Here is a 15,214-nt window from a genome sequence, read left to right on the forward strand (position 1 = left end):
ATTACAGAATATAGATTATAGAGTATAGATTATAGAGTATAGATGACAGAATATAGATTATAGAGTATAGATTATAGCATATAGATTATAGAGTATAGATTATATAATATAGATTACAGAATATAGATTACAGAATATAGATTATAGAGTATAGATTACAGAATATAGATTATAGAGTATAGATTATACAATATAGATTATAGAGTATATATTATAGAGTATAGATTATAGCGTATAGATTACAGAATATAGATTATAGAGTATAGATTACAGAATATAGATTATAGAGTATAGATTACAGAATATAGATTATAGAGTATAGATTACAGAATATAGATTATAGCATATAGATTATAGAGTATAGATTACAGAATATAGATTATAGAGTATAGATTATAGCGTATAGATTATAGAGTATAGATTACAGAATATAGATTATAGAGTATAGATTATAGAGTATAGATTACAGAATATAGATTATAGAGCATAGATTACAGAATATAGATTATAGAGTATAGATTACAGAATATAGATTATAGAGTATAGATTACAGAATATAGATTATAGCATATAGATTATAGAGTAAAGATTACAGAATATAGATTATAGAGTATAGATTATAGAGTATAGATTACAGAATATAGATTATATAGTATAGATTACAGAATATAGATTATAGAGTATAGATTATAGAGTATAGATTATAGCATATAGATTATAGAGTATAGATTATATAATATAGATTACAGAATATAGATTACAGAATATAGATTATAGAGTATAGATTACAGAATATAGATTATAGAGTATAGATTATATAATATAGATTATAGAGTATAGATTATAGAGTATAGATTACAGAATATAGATTATAGAGTATAGATTACAGAATATAGATTATAGAGTATAGATTATAGAGTATAGATTACAGAATATAGATTATAGAGTATAGATTACAGAATATAGATTATAGAGTATAGATTACAGAATATAGATTATAGAGTATAGATTACAGAATATAGATTATAGCATATAGATTATAGAGTATAGATTACAGAATATAGATTATAGAGTATAGATTACAGAATATAGATTATAGAGTATAGATTATAGACTATTGCAAATTGTTCTCTTCTCTCACATGTTTTTTCTCTCTCTCTGAATGATGTCTTCTAGTTTCTCTTCTCCCGTGTATGTGAATGGTGTGATGTGAGTTCCCCCTGTGTGCACGTGTAGTCTGTCCTCCTCCCAGGTCTCCATGGTGACGGTAGTCGCCACCTGGACACTGCTTGGCATCATATTCTTCATATATTTGATTATTTTTATCATTTCATTATAATTTTATTATTTCATTATTCATTTTTATTTTAATTTTCTTTTTAATTTAACATATAATTTATTATATCTTTATTATATATTATTATATAATTTGAAAAATTAAAAGTGATGAAATTGTGCCATGCTCTTTCAGTGTTGTATTGTGTAAATTGTGTAAACACAACATCATTGCACGTTGTGCGTCTTGGGAGAGAGGTCCTCCTCTGCCGCTCTCCCTGTTTTTTCTCCCCGTTGAAGGTTTTTAGGGAGGTGTTCCTGATCCGATGCGAGGGTCTAAGGACAGCATGTTGTGTTGCTGTAAAGCCCACCGAGGCACATTTGTAATTTGTGATATTGGGCTACACAAATAAAACCGACTGGACTTTTCTCATGTGATACTCCATGATGCAAATTAAAATGTTTGGATGGAAACATGACTTCTGTCATGTCATTAATAAGACAAAGTTCGGGGCTCTTAGCTCAGTTTATTAACCCTTTCATACATGCCTTCATGTTCTGGGGCCAAAAAGAGGCATTCAGGATTTACAGAAACTTCTTTTTAAGATATTTCTAGTATATTTGTAAACCTTTACATAACTTTTTTTCTCCGTTTTGCACATTCTGTAACTTTCAGTTTCACGTCTGAGACGACGGAGCATGCTTAAGTGGCTCCTACGGCCTTCATATCGCTTTCCTGCACCGCTTCACCGCCGCCATATCCCATCCCATCTCCATAATCCCCAACGTGAAAGCCGGAATCACCAGGCGTCTGTCAGGAAACAACACACACCTCGAAAGACACGGGAAACAACACACACGTCTCGTGGTTTTTATGTTTTATTTCTTTTGAAGGGAAGGTTTGTGTGTCTGTCACTGCGAGTCTAAGAAGGTAACGTGGGACAGCCTTCGTTGGGGACCGAGCTCCGGTTGGTGTGCGAGTCACAACGCACACTCACAAGAAAGCCTCAGTCACATCGGTGTGGAAGGACGGAGTGAGTCATCGGGCAGATTTGGAGGAAAAGGGCTTCGCTCTCCAAGTTCTCGCTAAAGGAAGACAAACAATGAAGTCATCCCGAGCGCCAAGGTCAGACCCCGGTGACCCCTTTTCCGGCCCTCCAGGAGGAAACGTTTAGTGCTGTTCTGGACTCCTGCCGGGGTCCGGAGCCTGCAGGAAACCGAGGACAAGGAGGACTTCCTGTCTTTGGGACAAACAGGAAATACGTGAACCTCATTGCGACTAAGTCGACACAGCAGCTGACTGCTTCTCTCGGTGGGGCGACTGGTTGGTTTCATTTGTGTTGTTTCCATCCAACGTTTGCACAATTTTTTTGGGAGGGGGGGAATCCCCCCCCCATCCTTTTCCCTCCAACTGTATCCGGCTAATGATCCCACTCTTCCGAGCGGTCCCGGTCGCTGCTCAAGCCCCTCACGTGCCATGATGGCGGCACGGTGGCGCAGTGGTTAGCGCTGTAGCCTCACAACAAGAAGGTCCTGGGTTCAAACCACGGGGTAGTCCAACCTTGGGGGTCATCCCAGGTCGTCCCGCGTGGAGTTTGCATGTTCTCCCCGTGTCTGCGGTGGGTTTTCTCCGGGTGCTCCGGTTTCCCCCACCATCAAAAAGACATGCATGTTAGGCCCCTGACCGAGGCCTGGCGAGACCAGCCGGAGCTGGTCCCCAGGTGCTGCACGGCGGCTGCCCACTGCTGCTAGCTAGCTACACAGCTAGCTAGCTACACAGCTAGCATGGGTTACATGCAGAGTGGAATTTCCCTATGGGATCGATAAAGGATCTCAAAATCTCCAATCTGCCGATCCGGGGAGGGCTGCAGACTACCACATGCCTCCTCCATACTTGTGGAGTCGCCAGCTGCTTCTTTTCACCTGACAGTGAGGAGTTTCACCAGGGGGAAGTAGCGCGTGGGAGGATCACGCTATTCCCCCGTGTCCCCTCCCCCCCGAACAGGTACCCCGACCAGAGGAGGCGCTGGCGCAGCGACCAGGACACATACCCACATGCAGCTTCCCTCTTGCAGGCACGGCCAATTGTGTCTGTAGGGACGCCCGACCAAGCCAGAGGTAACACGGGGATTCGAACCCGCGATCCCCTGTGTTGGTAGGCAGTGGAATAGATCAGTATGCTACCCGGACGCCCTGACATTTGAATAAATTTAGGTCGAATAACTAAACGTTGCAAAAACTGATGAGAAACCATGTGAATTCAGGTGCGTCTTAATCAGATTCAAGAGAATAAAGTGTTTATGTCACACGTCCAAACTGCAGCAGCCACCAAGAGGAGACGATCAGGGGATTCAATTCTATTAAACTTTGACTTTTTGATTCCTTAAAGACGTCCCGCCGCACTTCAGCACATTTCTCTTTCAATCCCACAAGTTCATCCACACCCAGCGAGCGTGAAAACCCGAATTCTGGAGATTTTATTTAATATTTGCCGTTTCCATCAAGCCTTTTTATATGAAACGTCAAAATCTGCATGAACCCCCTGCGATGTCGGGAGGGTGTCTGTTGCTACACATGTTCCTTCATCTCTGCCCTCCCTCCTCCATCCATCCGCACTCCTCCAGAGGGTAAAGAAAGGAGGGAAGGTGATCTGTATGCAGACCTCCTCTTTGGAATGGCTCTTCTGAGGAAACGCGTCCGACAAACGGTCGTCTTCTTAAAAATAAAGAAATAAAAACCAAGGGTAAAAGAGCCTCTACGAAGTTGCTTCAGGCTGTGGACGTCTTGCCGCTCTCGCTCGACTTCCCATCTGTCGGACGTTTGTCCAGTCTGATTCTCCGGCCCCCTGCTGTGGAGTGGAAATGTGTGTTTGGGCTCACGGCTGTGTGTGGTTTCCTTTGGACGTACCCAGATGGAGCAACATGACCGTCTTCAGGAAAAGCAACTCCTCCACACTTGACTGGACAAAAACAATCCAGCGTGTTCTTGTGAACGCCGAGCTGCAGATAGACAGCTTCTGCTTCCAGATAGCACAGCCCCTCTTCCGGTTCTATCCGTCCGCCTCGCTGTCTCAGCTCCAGCGGAGATCACATGTCTACGGATATCTACCGACTACCACCGCGAGAACAATCGCCGACACACAAATGGTGACACCATTACACCACACTGAACAACTGACTTGTGTCTTTTGTGCGCTCCTTATCTCCGTCCAACAAGCTGGCGTGACTCCTCGGAGGTCCCTGTGAACAGCCACCAACACGGAGCCTCGCAGGTGGGGGCAAAACAGCCCCATACTTATCCCATAATACTGTGATTTTAAAACTTTTATTACTAATCAGCACCACACAATCAGACAATATGTTGCGAGGTTGACTGAGCACTTCTTTTCTTCTTCTTTCTTTTTTACATAATGAAACTGTTGCACCCATCATGCAACTCAACTCCAAGTGTTCATAAAAATAGTACAAGGAAAGTGATGCCTGTGATGAAGTAAAGCTAGCATAATCTCATAAGAGGTGTGGGAGCAGTATTCAAATCTGGTTTAGGAAAATAAATAAGTGAAAACTTGTTCGCTAGCGAGTATGACCGTCCCCCCTCTGGGTCCTCAGGTGGGTGTCGAGGCTGATCCTGGGGCCGCAAAATGGGAGGACGCCTGCGCGTGATGCTTGTGCCTGCAGCCACCACACGGTCCTTGGCAGGGGGTGGCCAGAGTCCAACGGCATGGACAACCAAGACGATTGGGGACCACCCTCTGTTGCAGCCTTCATCCGCCTTCACTGCCGTTGTGACCTGGAGACATCTTCCGCCTGTTCCGCCGTTGAAGTCTTTGTTGGATCGCACTTCGCCTGGAACCTCCCCTTCACCAATCTGCCTTGGGTGACCCTACCAGGAGCCAAGCTCTGGACGGCATAGCTCTTGGGATCGTACGCAAGCTTCTCCACCACGGCAAGGTGGCGATCCAGGAGAAGATCATGTCTATACTAACATAAAGGACACCTACAGGACCATACCCGTCCCCACCTTGGACAGTCCGACCACCTCTCTTTGTTTCTTGTACCAGCAGTTTGGCCTGGGGGAGCCATCTCTTAGCTCCAGGACTGTTCTGAACACACAGAATGGAGTATATTTGCCCATCAGACAGATCTGGAGGGGTACACTTCATCTGTACTGTCATACATTAACTGCTGCATGGACAGTGTCACTGTTAGCAAAAGGATCTGAGTGTGCCCAAATAAGAAATCATGGATGAAGAGCGAGGTCAAATGGCTGCTCGGGGCAAGAGACACGGCTTTTAAATCAAGAGACACTTCATGGCCGGACTCGATGAAGCAGCAATCATTGGCAACGCTGTCTTCGGGAGGGGGGCGGAGTCGGCTTGTGTTCGTCACGTGAATGCGTCTGTGTGTGTGTGTCGGAAAAAGCAGTGGTTCGGCCTGGAGTCGCCTTGTCACGAAAGTGGGGGGGGGCGGTCTCCTTCGAGACTGCCGGCCGGAGAGATGCAGCTGGCGAGCGCATGCAGTACGAGGGTGGGTGTTTGAATTAAAATAGGGATCGATTGGCCACTTAAATTGGGAGAAAAAAGGGAAAAATCAGAAATAAATAAATAAAGAGACACTTCAACCTACGGTGTCACCAGAGCGAACCTTAAGCGAGGTATCGGATCTGCAAAACACAACTACAAACCAAGAATAGAGGAGGGCTTCAACAGCAACTCCAACCCACGGAGGATGTGGCAAGGCATCCAGGCCATCACAGATTACAAAAGGGAAAATAACAAACAGATACACCAGCCGACAACACTGCCAACCTAGCGGCAGAATTTAACAACTTCTTTGCTTGGTTTGACAACGAAAATAACTAACCTCCAGTCACTTTCAAACTGTTGGGAGACCCACAACCCCTTGTACTACACACTCCAGAGATGCGGCGGAGGCTCCGCAGCATCAACACATGGAAAGCAGCGGGGCCTGGTGGTGTACAAAGGTGTGTACTCCAGACCTGTGCTGACCAGCTAGCAGAGGTATTCACACACATTTTCAACCTCTCTCTATCCTTACACACAGTCCCCGCATGCATGCCTCAAATCCAGCACCATCATGCCCGTTCCCACAAAACCTGTGGTAACCTGTCCCAATGACTACTGGCCAGTCGCTCTCACCCCCGTCATTTCACAGTGCTTTGAACGACTGGTACTCACCCACATCTAAGACACTGTGCCAGCTGTTCAGACCAACACCAGTTTGCCTACCAGGCAAACAGATCGACTGAGGACACCATCTGTGTGGCTCTAAATACAGTCCTCTCTCACCTGGAAAGACCCAACACCTACGTCAGGATGCTCTTTGTTGATTAAAGCTCGGCATTTAACACCATCATACCAAACAAGCTGGTCGACAAACTCCACAAACTAGAACTAACTCCCTCCATATCAACTGCCCCCAGACTGTAACACTGGGCAAGCACACATCCTGTACCCTCATCCTGAACACCGGCGTCCCCCAGGGCTGTGTACTGAGCCCCCTACTTTATGCACCGTTCACACATGACTGCCAACCCATCCACAACTAAAACACTATTGTTAAGTTTGCGGACGATACAACAGTCACGGGTTCATATCAGAAAACAACGAAGCGGCATACTGGGAGGAGGTTCAGGACCTGACAATGTGGTGTGGTGTGCTAACAACAACCTGGTCTTACACACCCAAAAGACCAAGGACATTATCATGGACTTCAGGACCTCCAAGAAGATCATACACAGTCCTGTCCACATCAACACAGAGGCTGTGGAGAGTCCCCAGCTCCAGATTCCTGGGAGTCACCATCACAGAGGACCTCTCCTGGGCTGACAACACCTCAGCAGTGGTGAGTAAGGCACAACAACGCCTTTATTTTCTGAGGAGGCTAAGGAGAGCCGACCTCCCCCAAAAGCTAGCTTGTCAACTTTTATAGACGCTCCATCGAGAGCATCCTAACAAACTGCACGACAGCCTGGTACAGCAGCTGCACCAAAGCTGACAAAAAAGCCCTCCAGTGTGTTGTGGAAACAGCACAGGACATTGTTGGCATTGAGCTGCCTTCACTAGAAGATCTTCACAGCACTTACTGTATGAGGAGGGCTAAGAACATCATAAGATATATTATCCACCCTGGACACCATCTGTTTCAGCCCCTCCCATCAGGTAGGTGCTTCAGATGAATGCGCACATGCACAAAGAGACTGAAAAACAGCTTCTTTCCAAAAGCTGTGGCACTAATGAACTCGGACGTCTCCTCAGCTTGACAAGACTGATACGCTGCCACCATTGGGTACCTGCAATATTTGCAATATCCACGTACGTGTCACTTTAAGCCACTTAATATGTCTACCGCACCTTAACTGCCTTTCTGCTGATGATGTTTCTGCACCTTGTAAATTGTATTTTATTGTTAACTATATTGTGTTTTATACCTTATACTGCTTATAGTTTGCACTTACATTGTTTAGACTGTACTTTTTATTGCTGATATTTTATATTTCTTATGTCTTTTATGAATGCACCATTTTGAGTTGACAACTGCAATGTCGTTGCGCTTGCACAACGACAGTAAAGTTCTTGAACTGAAACAAAACTAAAATGAAACAATGAGAGAACCTGTCAAATTAACGGAACACAACACCTCCTGTAAATACATCGCACACCCATCACGTCTGTCATGAAAAACAACACAACGAAAGACAACGCTGTGTTAGCAACGTGGCTTAGTGCTCCCACACAAATCACCCGACCTTTATAATGGCAAACGTGCAAAATCCGACTGCTCCCATGATGCACATAATGCACACACACCTTGTTTTGTAGGGTGTGTTTCTGGAAAGATGAAGGAGACACTCCCCCCTCGTGTGTGTGTGTGTGTGTGTAGGTGTGTGTGTGTGTATATGTGTGTGTAGGTGTGTGTGTGTGTGTGTGTGTGAGAGAGAGAGACAAAGAGGACGTTTGTTACCTGCTTGGCCTCCTCCAGACATGTCTGCAGCCGGCTTATCTCCTTCTCGTACTGCTCCCTGAGCTTATCCACCTCCTGGTCGTGAGTGGCCACCTCCTCTTTCAGGGCTCCTTTCAGCGCCGTCAGTTCCCTCTCCCGCCGCCTCAGGATCTCCTCCTGCTCCTCCTTGGCCAAGACAACTTCCTGCAACTCCATCTTCAGCTGCATCAAGTCCTGTAGGAACAAACCGGGGGAAGCATTTGTACGACGCACGCGTTAGCAGCTAACGCTAACCCGAACATGAACCACAGACTCAGACTGCAGGTTGGATTTTATGCCCAATTCAGCATGCGATAATTTAATATCACTGTTCAAATTCCCTCGGTGGCATTGTTTCGGGGTGGAATTCAGACATTGTCATGTCTAAATTATTGATGATACGAATCTGTGACCTAAAATTTCCCACAAAATGAGGAGTGAAATATTATTTATTTGGTAGGATAATCTGAAAACTAGTTTTGGATTGATATTACACTTTACATTACCAAACAGCTGAATCTGAACAACCTCAGTTGGACCCCCCCCCCCACCTTTTTCGCCCCTGTTGTATCCGGCCGATTACCCCCCACTCTTCCGAGCCGTCCCGGTCTCTGCTCCACCCCCCCTGCCGATCCGGGGAGGGCTGCAGACTACCACAAGCCTCCTCCCATACATGTGGAGTCGCCAGCCGCTTCTTTTCACCTGACAGTGAGGAGTTTCACCAGGGGGACGTAGTGCATGGGAGGATCACGCTATTCCCCCTCCCCCCAGAACAGGTGCCCTGACCGACCAGAGGAGGCGCTAGTGCAGTGACCAGGACACATACCCACATCCGGCTTCCCACCCGCAGACACGGCCAACTGTGTCTGTAGGGACGCCCAACCAAGCCGGAGGTAACACGGGGATTCGAACCGGCGATCTCCATGTTGGTAGGCAACGGATAGACGGCCACGCCACCCGGACGCCTATTCAGTTGGATTCTTAAACATGGTATTTCCAAATATAAGCAGACACCGTGATATCTATAAATATCATGTGATAATGATTATGGTAATAATAATGTTTTTCTTATCCCCCGGAACAAAGTTCAGGTCAACACAAGGGAGGATTTCACCATAAAAACAACAACACTTAGCAGCACAATGTAAAAAAAAAAAAAAATAGTGCACTGACGTGCCAAAACCAACCCGCTGTACAAAACCGAAACACAACAGATGTCTACAAGCATAACCAGCAAACTAAAAAACTACTAAGAACATAATCCTTCTCCTGCTGACAAAAATGAGGACAATAATTATACATTGATTATATTTTACAGGTCACACAGCACTATGGACACATAATCAGACCTGATGAAGTTTGATTTTTACAAGCCATCTACATGCCCGGTTGGTGACGGAGGTGTGTTTTTATGCAATGTGGTTGCTATGTGAATTATCTTCTTGGTGTTAATTGATTTATAATTGAAAAACCAAAAACAGACGTGTTGTTGGTTGATTTGGATCCATTATGGGAGCCGACTGGTTGAAACACATCAGAACATTATGTAGCCCCATGAAACATTAAAGATTAGCAGCTCAACCTGCCAGGGACCTCTCCTTCCTAACTGTGAGAAGAGTGAAACGTCTTTTACCGCCACGATGGCGTCTCTGTCGCCGTCAGCCGGTGATTTCTTGGCGGTGTCCAGTTCATCGTGCATCTCCGACAGCTGGTCCTGCAGGTCTCGGATTTCTGTCTGGTACTGTTCCCTCTCCATCTTCACCTGGAACAGCCTGCCAGACCACCCACCCACACACACACACACACACACACACACACACACAGATGTACACGCAAGTAAAAAAACAGTTTTTTTTTCCATTTCTATTGTGGTCACCTCCCAACACTGCTGTAAATTCTCAACAGAACAAAATATATTCCTGTCATCAGCAAACAGAACAAATTTCTACATTTTTGATATCCTGCATATATCATTTAAAGCACAGAATGAACTGTTTTGGACCTAAAACCGACCCCTGGGGTACACCACAAGTAATATCCATGCACGACGAGTCATGTTCACCTGTCTTTACAAACTGCTGCCTGTTATTTAAATAGCTTCTTATCCAATCCTGAACCCACCCCTCTGATACCACACCTTCCCAATTTATCTATTAATAGATTGTGATCGGTGGCGTCAAAAGCTTCTTTTTCTAGGTCTATAAATATTCCCACAGCAAGCTTTTTTTGGCCTATGCAATTAATTATTTCTTCAATTAATTCAATGAGCACCAGAGATGTGGATCTGTCTGGGCGAAACCCATACCGGCTGTCGGTCAACAGACGGTGCTTCTCAATGAATGTGTCTAGTCTAACAGCAACAAGTTTTTCTAGTATTTTGGAGAGTTGTGACAATAATGAAACCGCTGTGCAGTTTGTGAATTGGTGTTTATCTCCGGTTTTATACGTATAGGGGTATAACTTCTGCTGTTTTCATTTTGCTTGGAACTTTACCAGATTGAAAGGACGTGTTATAGATGTGGGTTAGTTGCGTAGTAATACATTCGATTACTTCTTAACTATTGTCATATCAATATCACTCCAGTCAGTAGACTTTTTGTCCTTCCATTTGTTTACCATGTCCACGATTTCCTTCTCTTCTACCGCTCTAAGAAGCATGGAAGTTGGATTTCTGTCCCCATCATCATAATCTCTATAATTCCCCACTGTGATTGTTTGTGTGTCATTAATTTTTCCTGCCAGTTTTGGCCCACATTTACAAAGAATCTGTGAAGCCATTGACCACATCTTCCATGTTATTTACAGTCTTATCATTATCTGTAAAGTGCTGAGGGCAGCTTGAGCTTCTAGATCCGTTTACAATACTATTCAACACATTCCATATATGTTTATATTGGTCTCTAACTCTTTATTATTCCTAGTATTCCTTCTTGCATATCCTCATAATGTTAGTTTGTTTTCCTATTCTATTTCTGCTTCGATGGCTCTGCACTTTATGAATTCTTTGTAGAACGTATTTTTTTATGACAAGCGTCACGCAGCCCCTTTGTGATCCATGGACTATCTTTATATTTCCATTTACTGTTGAATTGTTTTACGGGGCAATCTTTGTCATACAAGGATGAAATATGTTTGGGAATGAATCGTAAGCTTTATCAGTGTCTTTTTCTTTGTATGCTATATTCCAGTTACGTGTTAGTAATTCATCTTTAAAAGCATTCGTGGATTCCTCCGTTCTTACTCTTATATATATATATGCAATGTTGGGAACTTTGTTCTTCCTAAAACTGCAGTCACAGACAGTGAAAACCGGTAGATGGTCACTGATGTCATTTATTAAAAGCACACTCTCAGTTCGCGCCTCGGTCTCGTCAAATCCGACTATGGCCGGACTCGACGAAGCATCAATAACCGGCAACGCCGTCTTCGGGGGGAGGGGGGGGGGCGGAGTCGGCTTGTGTTCGTCACATGAATGCGTCTCTGAGTGTGTCAGAAAAAGCAGTGGTTCGGCCTGGAGTCGCCTTGTCACGAAAGTGGCCGGGGAGATGCAGTCGGCGAACGCATGCGGTACGAGGGCGGGTGTTTGAACTAAAATAGGGATGGATTGGTCGCTAAATAGGGAGAAAAAGGGAAAAATCAGAAATAAATTCACGGAAGAAAAGAAAAAGCGCACTCTCCGTGTTGCCGTCTGTAATGTGTGTGACTATATTGTCTGTTAAGGTGGCACAGGGTGGTGTGATTCTGCTGGGTCTGGTGATTTTAGGATATAAACCCCAACTACGGGGACTCCAGCTGGTCTCGCCATGTCTCGGTCAGGGACACAGACAGGAGTATGAAGCCTAACATGCATGTCTTTCTGATGGTGGGGGAAACCGGAGCACCCGGAGAAAACCCACCGCAGACAAGGGCAGAACATGCACACTTCACACAGAGGACGACCTGGGATGACCCCCAAGGTTGGACAACCCCGGGGGTTCGAATCCAGGACCTTCTTGCTGTGAGGTGACAGCGCTGCGCCACCGCGCTGCCAGTTCAGTGGAAGTACCGTGGCCCGTTGCCTAACACGTCCACCTGAGAGAAGACAGAAGTGTTGAAAGGTACATTTCTAGAGCACCGGCGCCCCACTTACTCTTCCAGCGTGTTCTGCAGCTCCGCCTCCGTCTTGTTGAGTTTCTCCTTCAGGTCAGAACACTCCTTCATGCTCCTCTCCAGCTCCTTCTGCAGCTCCTGCAAGCCCTTCACCGTCTTCTCATCCAACTCCAAATTACCCTTCTGGTTGGGAAACAGGTAACTTTAAATGCACACTTTCATTCACACACATACAGACCAACACCCACATACATGCACGCACATATGTGCACACATGCACATTCACAGACGTGTAAATGTGTTTCTACCTGAAAGGAAATGTGAATAAAAAAAAAATTTGGGGGGGGGGGGTTCCACCATTTTTCTCCCCAATTGTATCCATCCAATTACCCCTCTCTTCCAAGCCGTCCCGGTCGCTGCTCCACCCCCTCTGCTGATCCGGGGAGGGCTGCAGACTACCACATGCCTCCTCCCATACATGTGGAGTCGCCCGCCGCTTCTTTTCACCTGACAGAGAGGAGTTTCACCAGGGGGACGTAGCGCGTGGGAGGATCACGCTATTCCCCCCAGTCCCCCCCCCGAACAGGCGCCCCGACCGACCAGAGGAGGCGCTAATCCAGCGACCAGGACACATACCCACATCCCGGCTTCCCACCCGCAGACAGGGCCAATTGTGTCTGTAGGGACGCCCGACCATGTCGGAGGTAACACAGGGATTCGAACCGGCGACCCCTGTGTGTTGGTAGGCAACGGGACAGAGTACCCGGACACCTGAAACCTGAATCATTTTAAGCCATTGTACCTGTAAGTGAATTTTAACCAAGATGTTGCCATGTACAAATGTGACACGTCTCTCTCTGACCATTTAGCCGAGAAGAAAGCAGATTTATTATGCTGGGTCTGAGCAAGAATGTGTACAAGACAACTGACTCAGCACAGATCACATGACCGACCACCGCCGCAGACTCACATCGGTGAGCAAATGCAACACCACGACATCACTACCTGCAGGGCACGTGTAATGTGCTTTGCAATGCATTTTAAATGTACAAGACATGCTGCACTAGTAAAGGTCGACTGATTACCGCGGCTTCTTCATCAAGTTTCGTCTTCAGGTTAGTTAACTGCTTCTCCAGCTCAGCGTTCTGCTCCTGCAGGGCTTTGGTCTGGGCAGCGAAATCTACAGACTAACGGAAGAAAACAGACGTTCAGGAGAATCTTTATGAGGCACATTCCAGATTAGACGAATACCCATCCTATGAAACGTATACGGCGATATGAAATAGTGAATACGTATCAATATGAAATAGCAAAATACTGCGACGCTCTTTATAGATAATGCTTTGATTTGAACATCCAGCAGCTGACAGCGAGGTCCAGATTTAACCGTTTTAACCATTTGTGGGACTTAGGGCTGGAACGTTTCTCACTTTGTTGTCGCTCTGAACGCTCCCCGCCGCCCGCGACTTCAATGTCTGGATCTTCTCAAACACCAGGTTGACCTTCCTCTTGGTGGTGTCGTCATTATCATTGCTTCTGCACACACACACACACAAACACAGAGGTATGGTAACACACCACGGCAACGAAAGGTCAGAGACCCTTATCAACGTACGGTGGATCAGAAATTCCAGACTTCTCCGGGAACAGGGCAGCTCATTCCCAGCTCAGAAAAAGACCCTGAAGGACCCGGCTGCTTTGATGTGTCCTCTTGCAACACAGGCGGCCTCATTACACCCGTCCACTAACCAGGAGGCACACGAGGGGGAAGAATCAGAAGTCTCGCCTGTTGTTCGGCCTCAGCCCGGCACAGCAGACAGAGCTAACAGAGCCGACACGGGTTTCAGAAAGGGGGGGAGGGCCGTCGGCTCCATCTCGGGACTTCTTCTGGGCGGTGAGAACGGTTTTCATCTAGGCCCTGTTTTCCCATTTTTAGGAGTGGGTTGCAGAATCTGTGACACCGACTCGGTTTTAAAGAAAGCTGGCAATCCGCCAGCGGCTGCACACCAAACTAACGTAAACCCTCACCAAATAACGCCCACCGAGCTCTTTGTGGCACCAACAGACTCAGAATGTTATGGGAAATGTCTGAAAACACCTTCACTTAGTAAGAGGCGATCCCAGTGGAGACAGGGAGCATGGCGTTAGACCTTTTTTACATTCTCTTTCTCGAGCTTCTCTGTAACCCTCTCACGCTCACGCCACTGCTGTCTTCCTGCAACAACTCACTCCTCCGGGGATTAGAGAGAGACTTCTGCACCCGGGTTAGAAATGGCTTGACATTGCTAGGGGCTCCAGGTGGCGTGGGGGTCTACTCCGTCGCCTACCAACACGGGGATCCCTGGTTCGAGTCCTCGTGTTACCCCCGGCTTGGTCGGGCGCCCCTACAGACAATTGGCTGTGTCTGCGGGTGGGAAGCCGGATGTGGGTATGTGTCCTGATCGCTGCACTAGCGCCTCCTCTGGTCGGTCGGGGGGCCTGTTCAGGGGGGGAAACTCCTCACTGTCAGGTGAAAAGAAGCGGCTGGTGACTCCACATGTATCGGAAGAGGCATGTGGTAGTCTGCAGCCCGATCGGCAGAGCGGGTGGAGCAGCGACCGGGACGGCTCCGAAGAGTGGAGTAATGGGCCAAGTACAATCGGGGAGAGATAAAAAAAAGGGGGGGGGGGTCAGAAAAAAAGAAATGGGTTGATATATATATATATATAATTTAATGACTGATACAGTGGCATATTTGGTGAAGGTTGACATTGCAGCTTGGTGCACAGAAGTCAGCGGATGCAAGCCTGCTCGAAAGTGGAGCAATTTAAAAGATTCTCCAACCAATCACTGGGATTGACTCCTAATGT

General features: G+C 46.3%; 1 protein-coding gene across 3 annotated transcripts in view; it reads right to left on the reverse strand.

Moving 5' to 3' along the window:
• Positions 1-15,214, reverse strand: part of cgnl1 (cingulin-like 1) — a 90,744-nt gene that overhangs the window by 68,652 nt on the left and 6,878 nt on the right. For 2 of the 3 annotated variants that reach the window (XM_056278357.1, XM_056278359.1), the window contains exons 4-8: positions 13,796-13,901; positions 13,451-13,552; positions 12,406-12,548; positions 9,910-10,048; positions 8,259-8,471 (exon numbers count right to left, since the gene is read on the reverse strand). In XM_056278357.1, coding sequence (XP_056134332.1) covers positions 8,259-8,471; positions 9,910-10,048; positions 12,406-12,548; positions 13,451-13,552; positions 13,796-13,901 — 703 coding nt within the window. The remainder of the gene's footprint in view (positions 1-8,258; positions 8,472-9,909; positions 10,049-12,405; positions 12,549-13,450; positions 13,553-13,795; positions 13,902-15,214) is intronic. The other variant, XM_056278358.1, reaches the window with a different exon arrangement.

This window comes from Lampris incognitus, chromosome 4 (genome assembly GCF_029633865.1).
Source record: "Lampris incognitus isolate fLamInc1 chromosome 4, fLamInc1.hap2, whole genome shotgun sequence".
Classification (NCBI taxonomy): domain Eukaryota; kingdom Metazoa; phylum Chordata; class Actinopteri; order Lampriformes; family Lampridae; genus Lampris; species Lampris incognitus.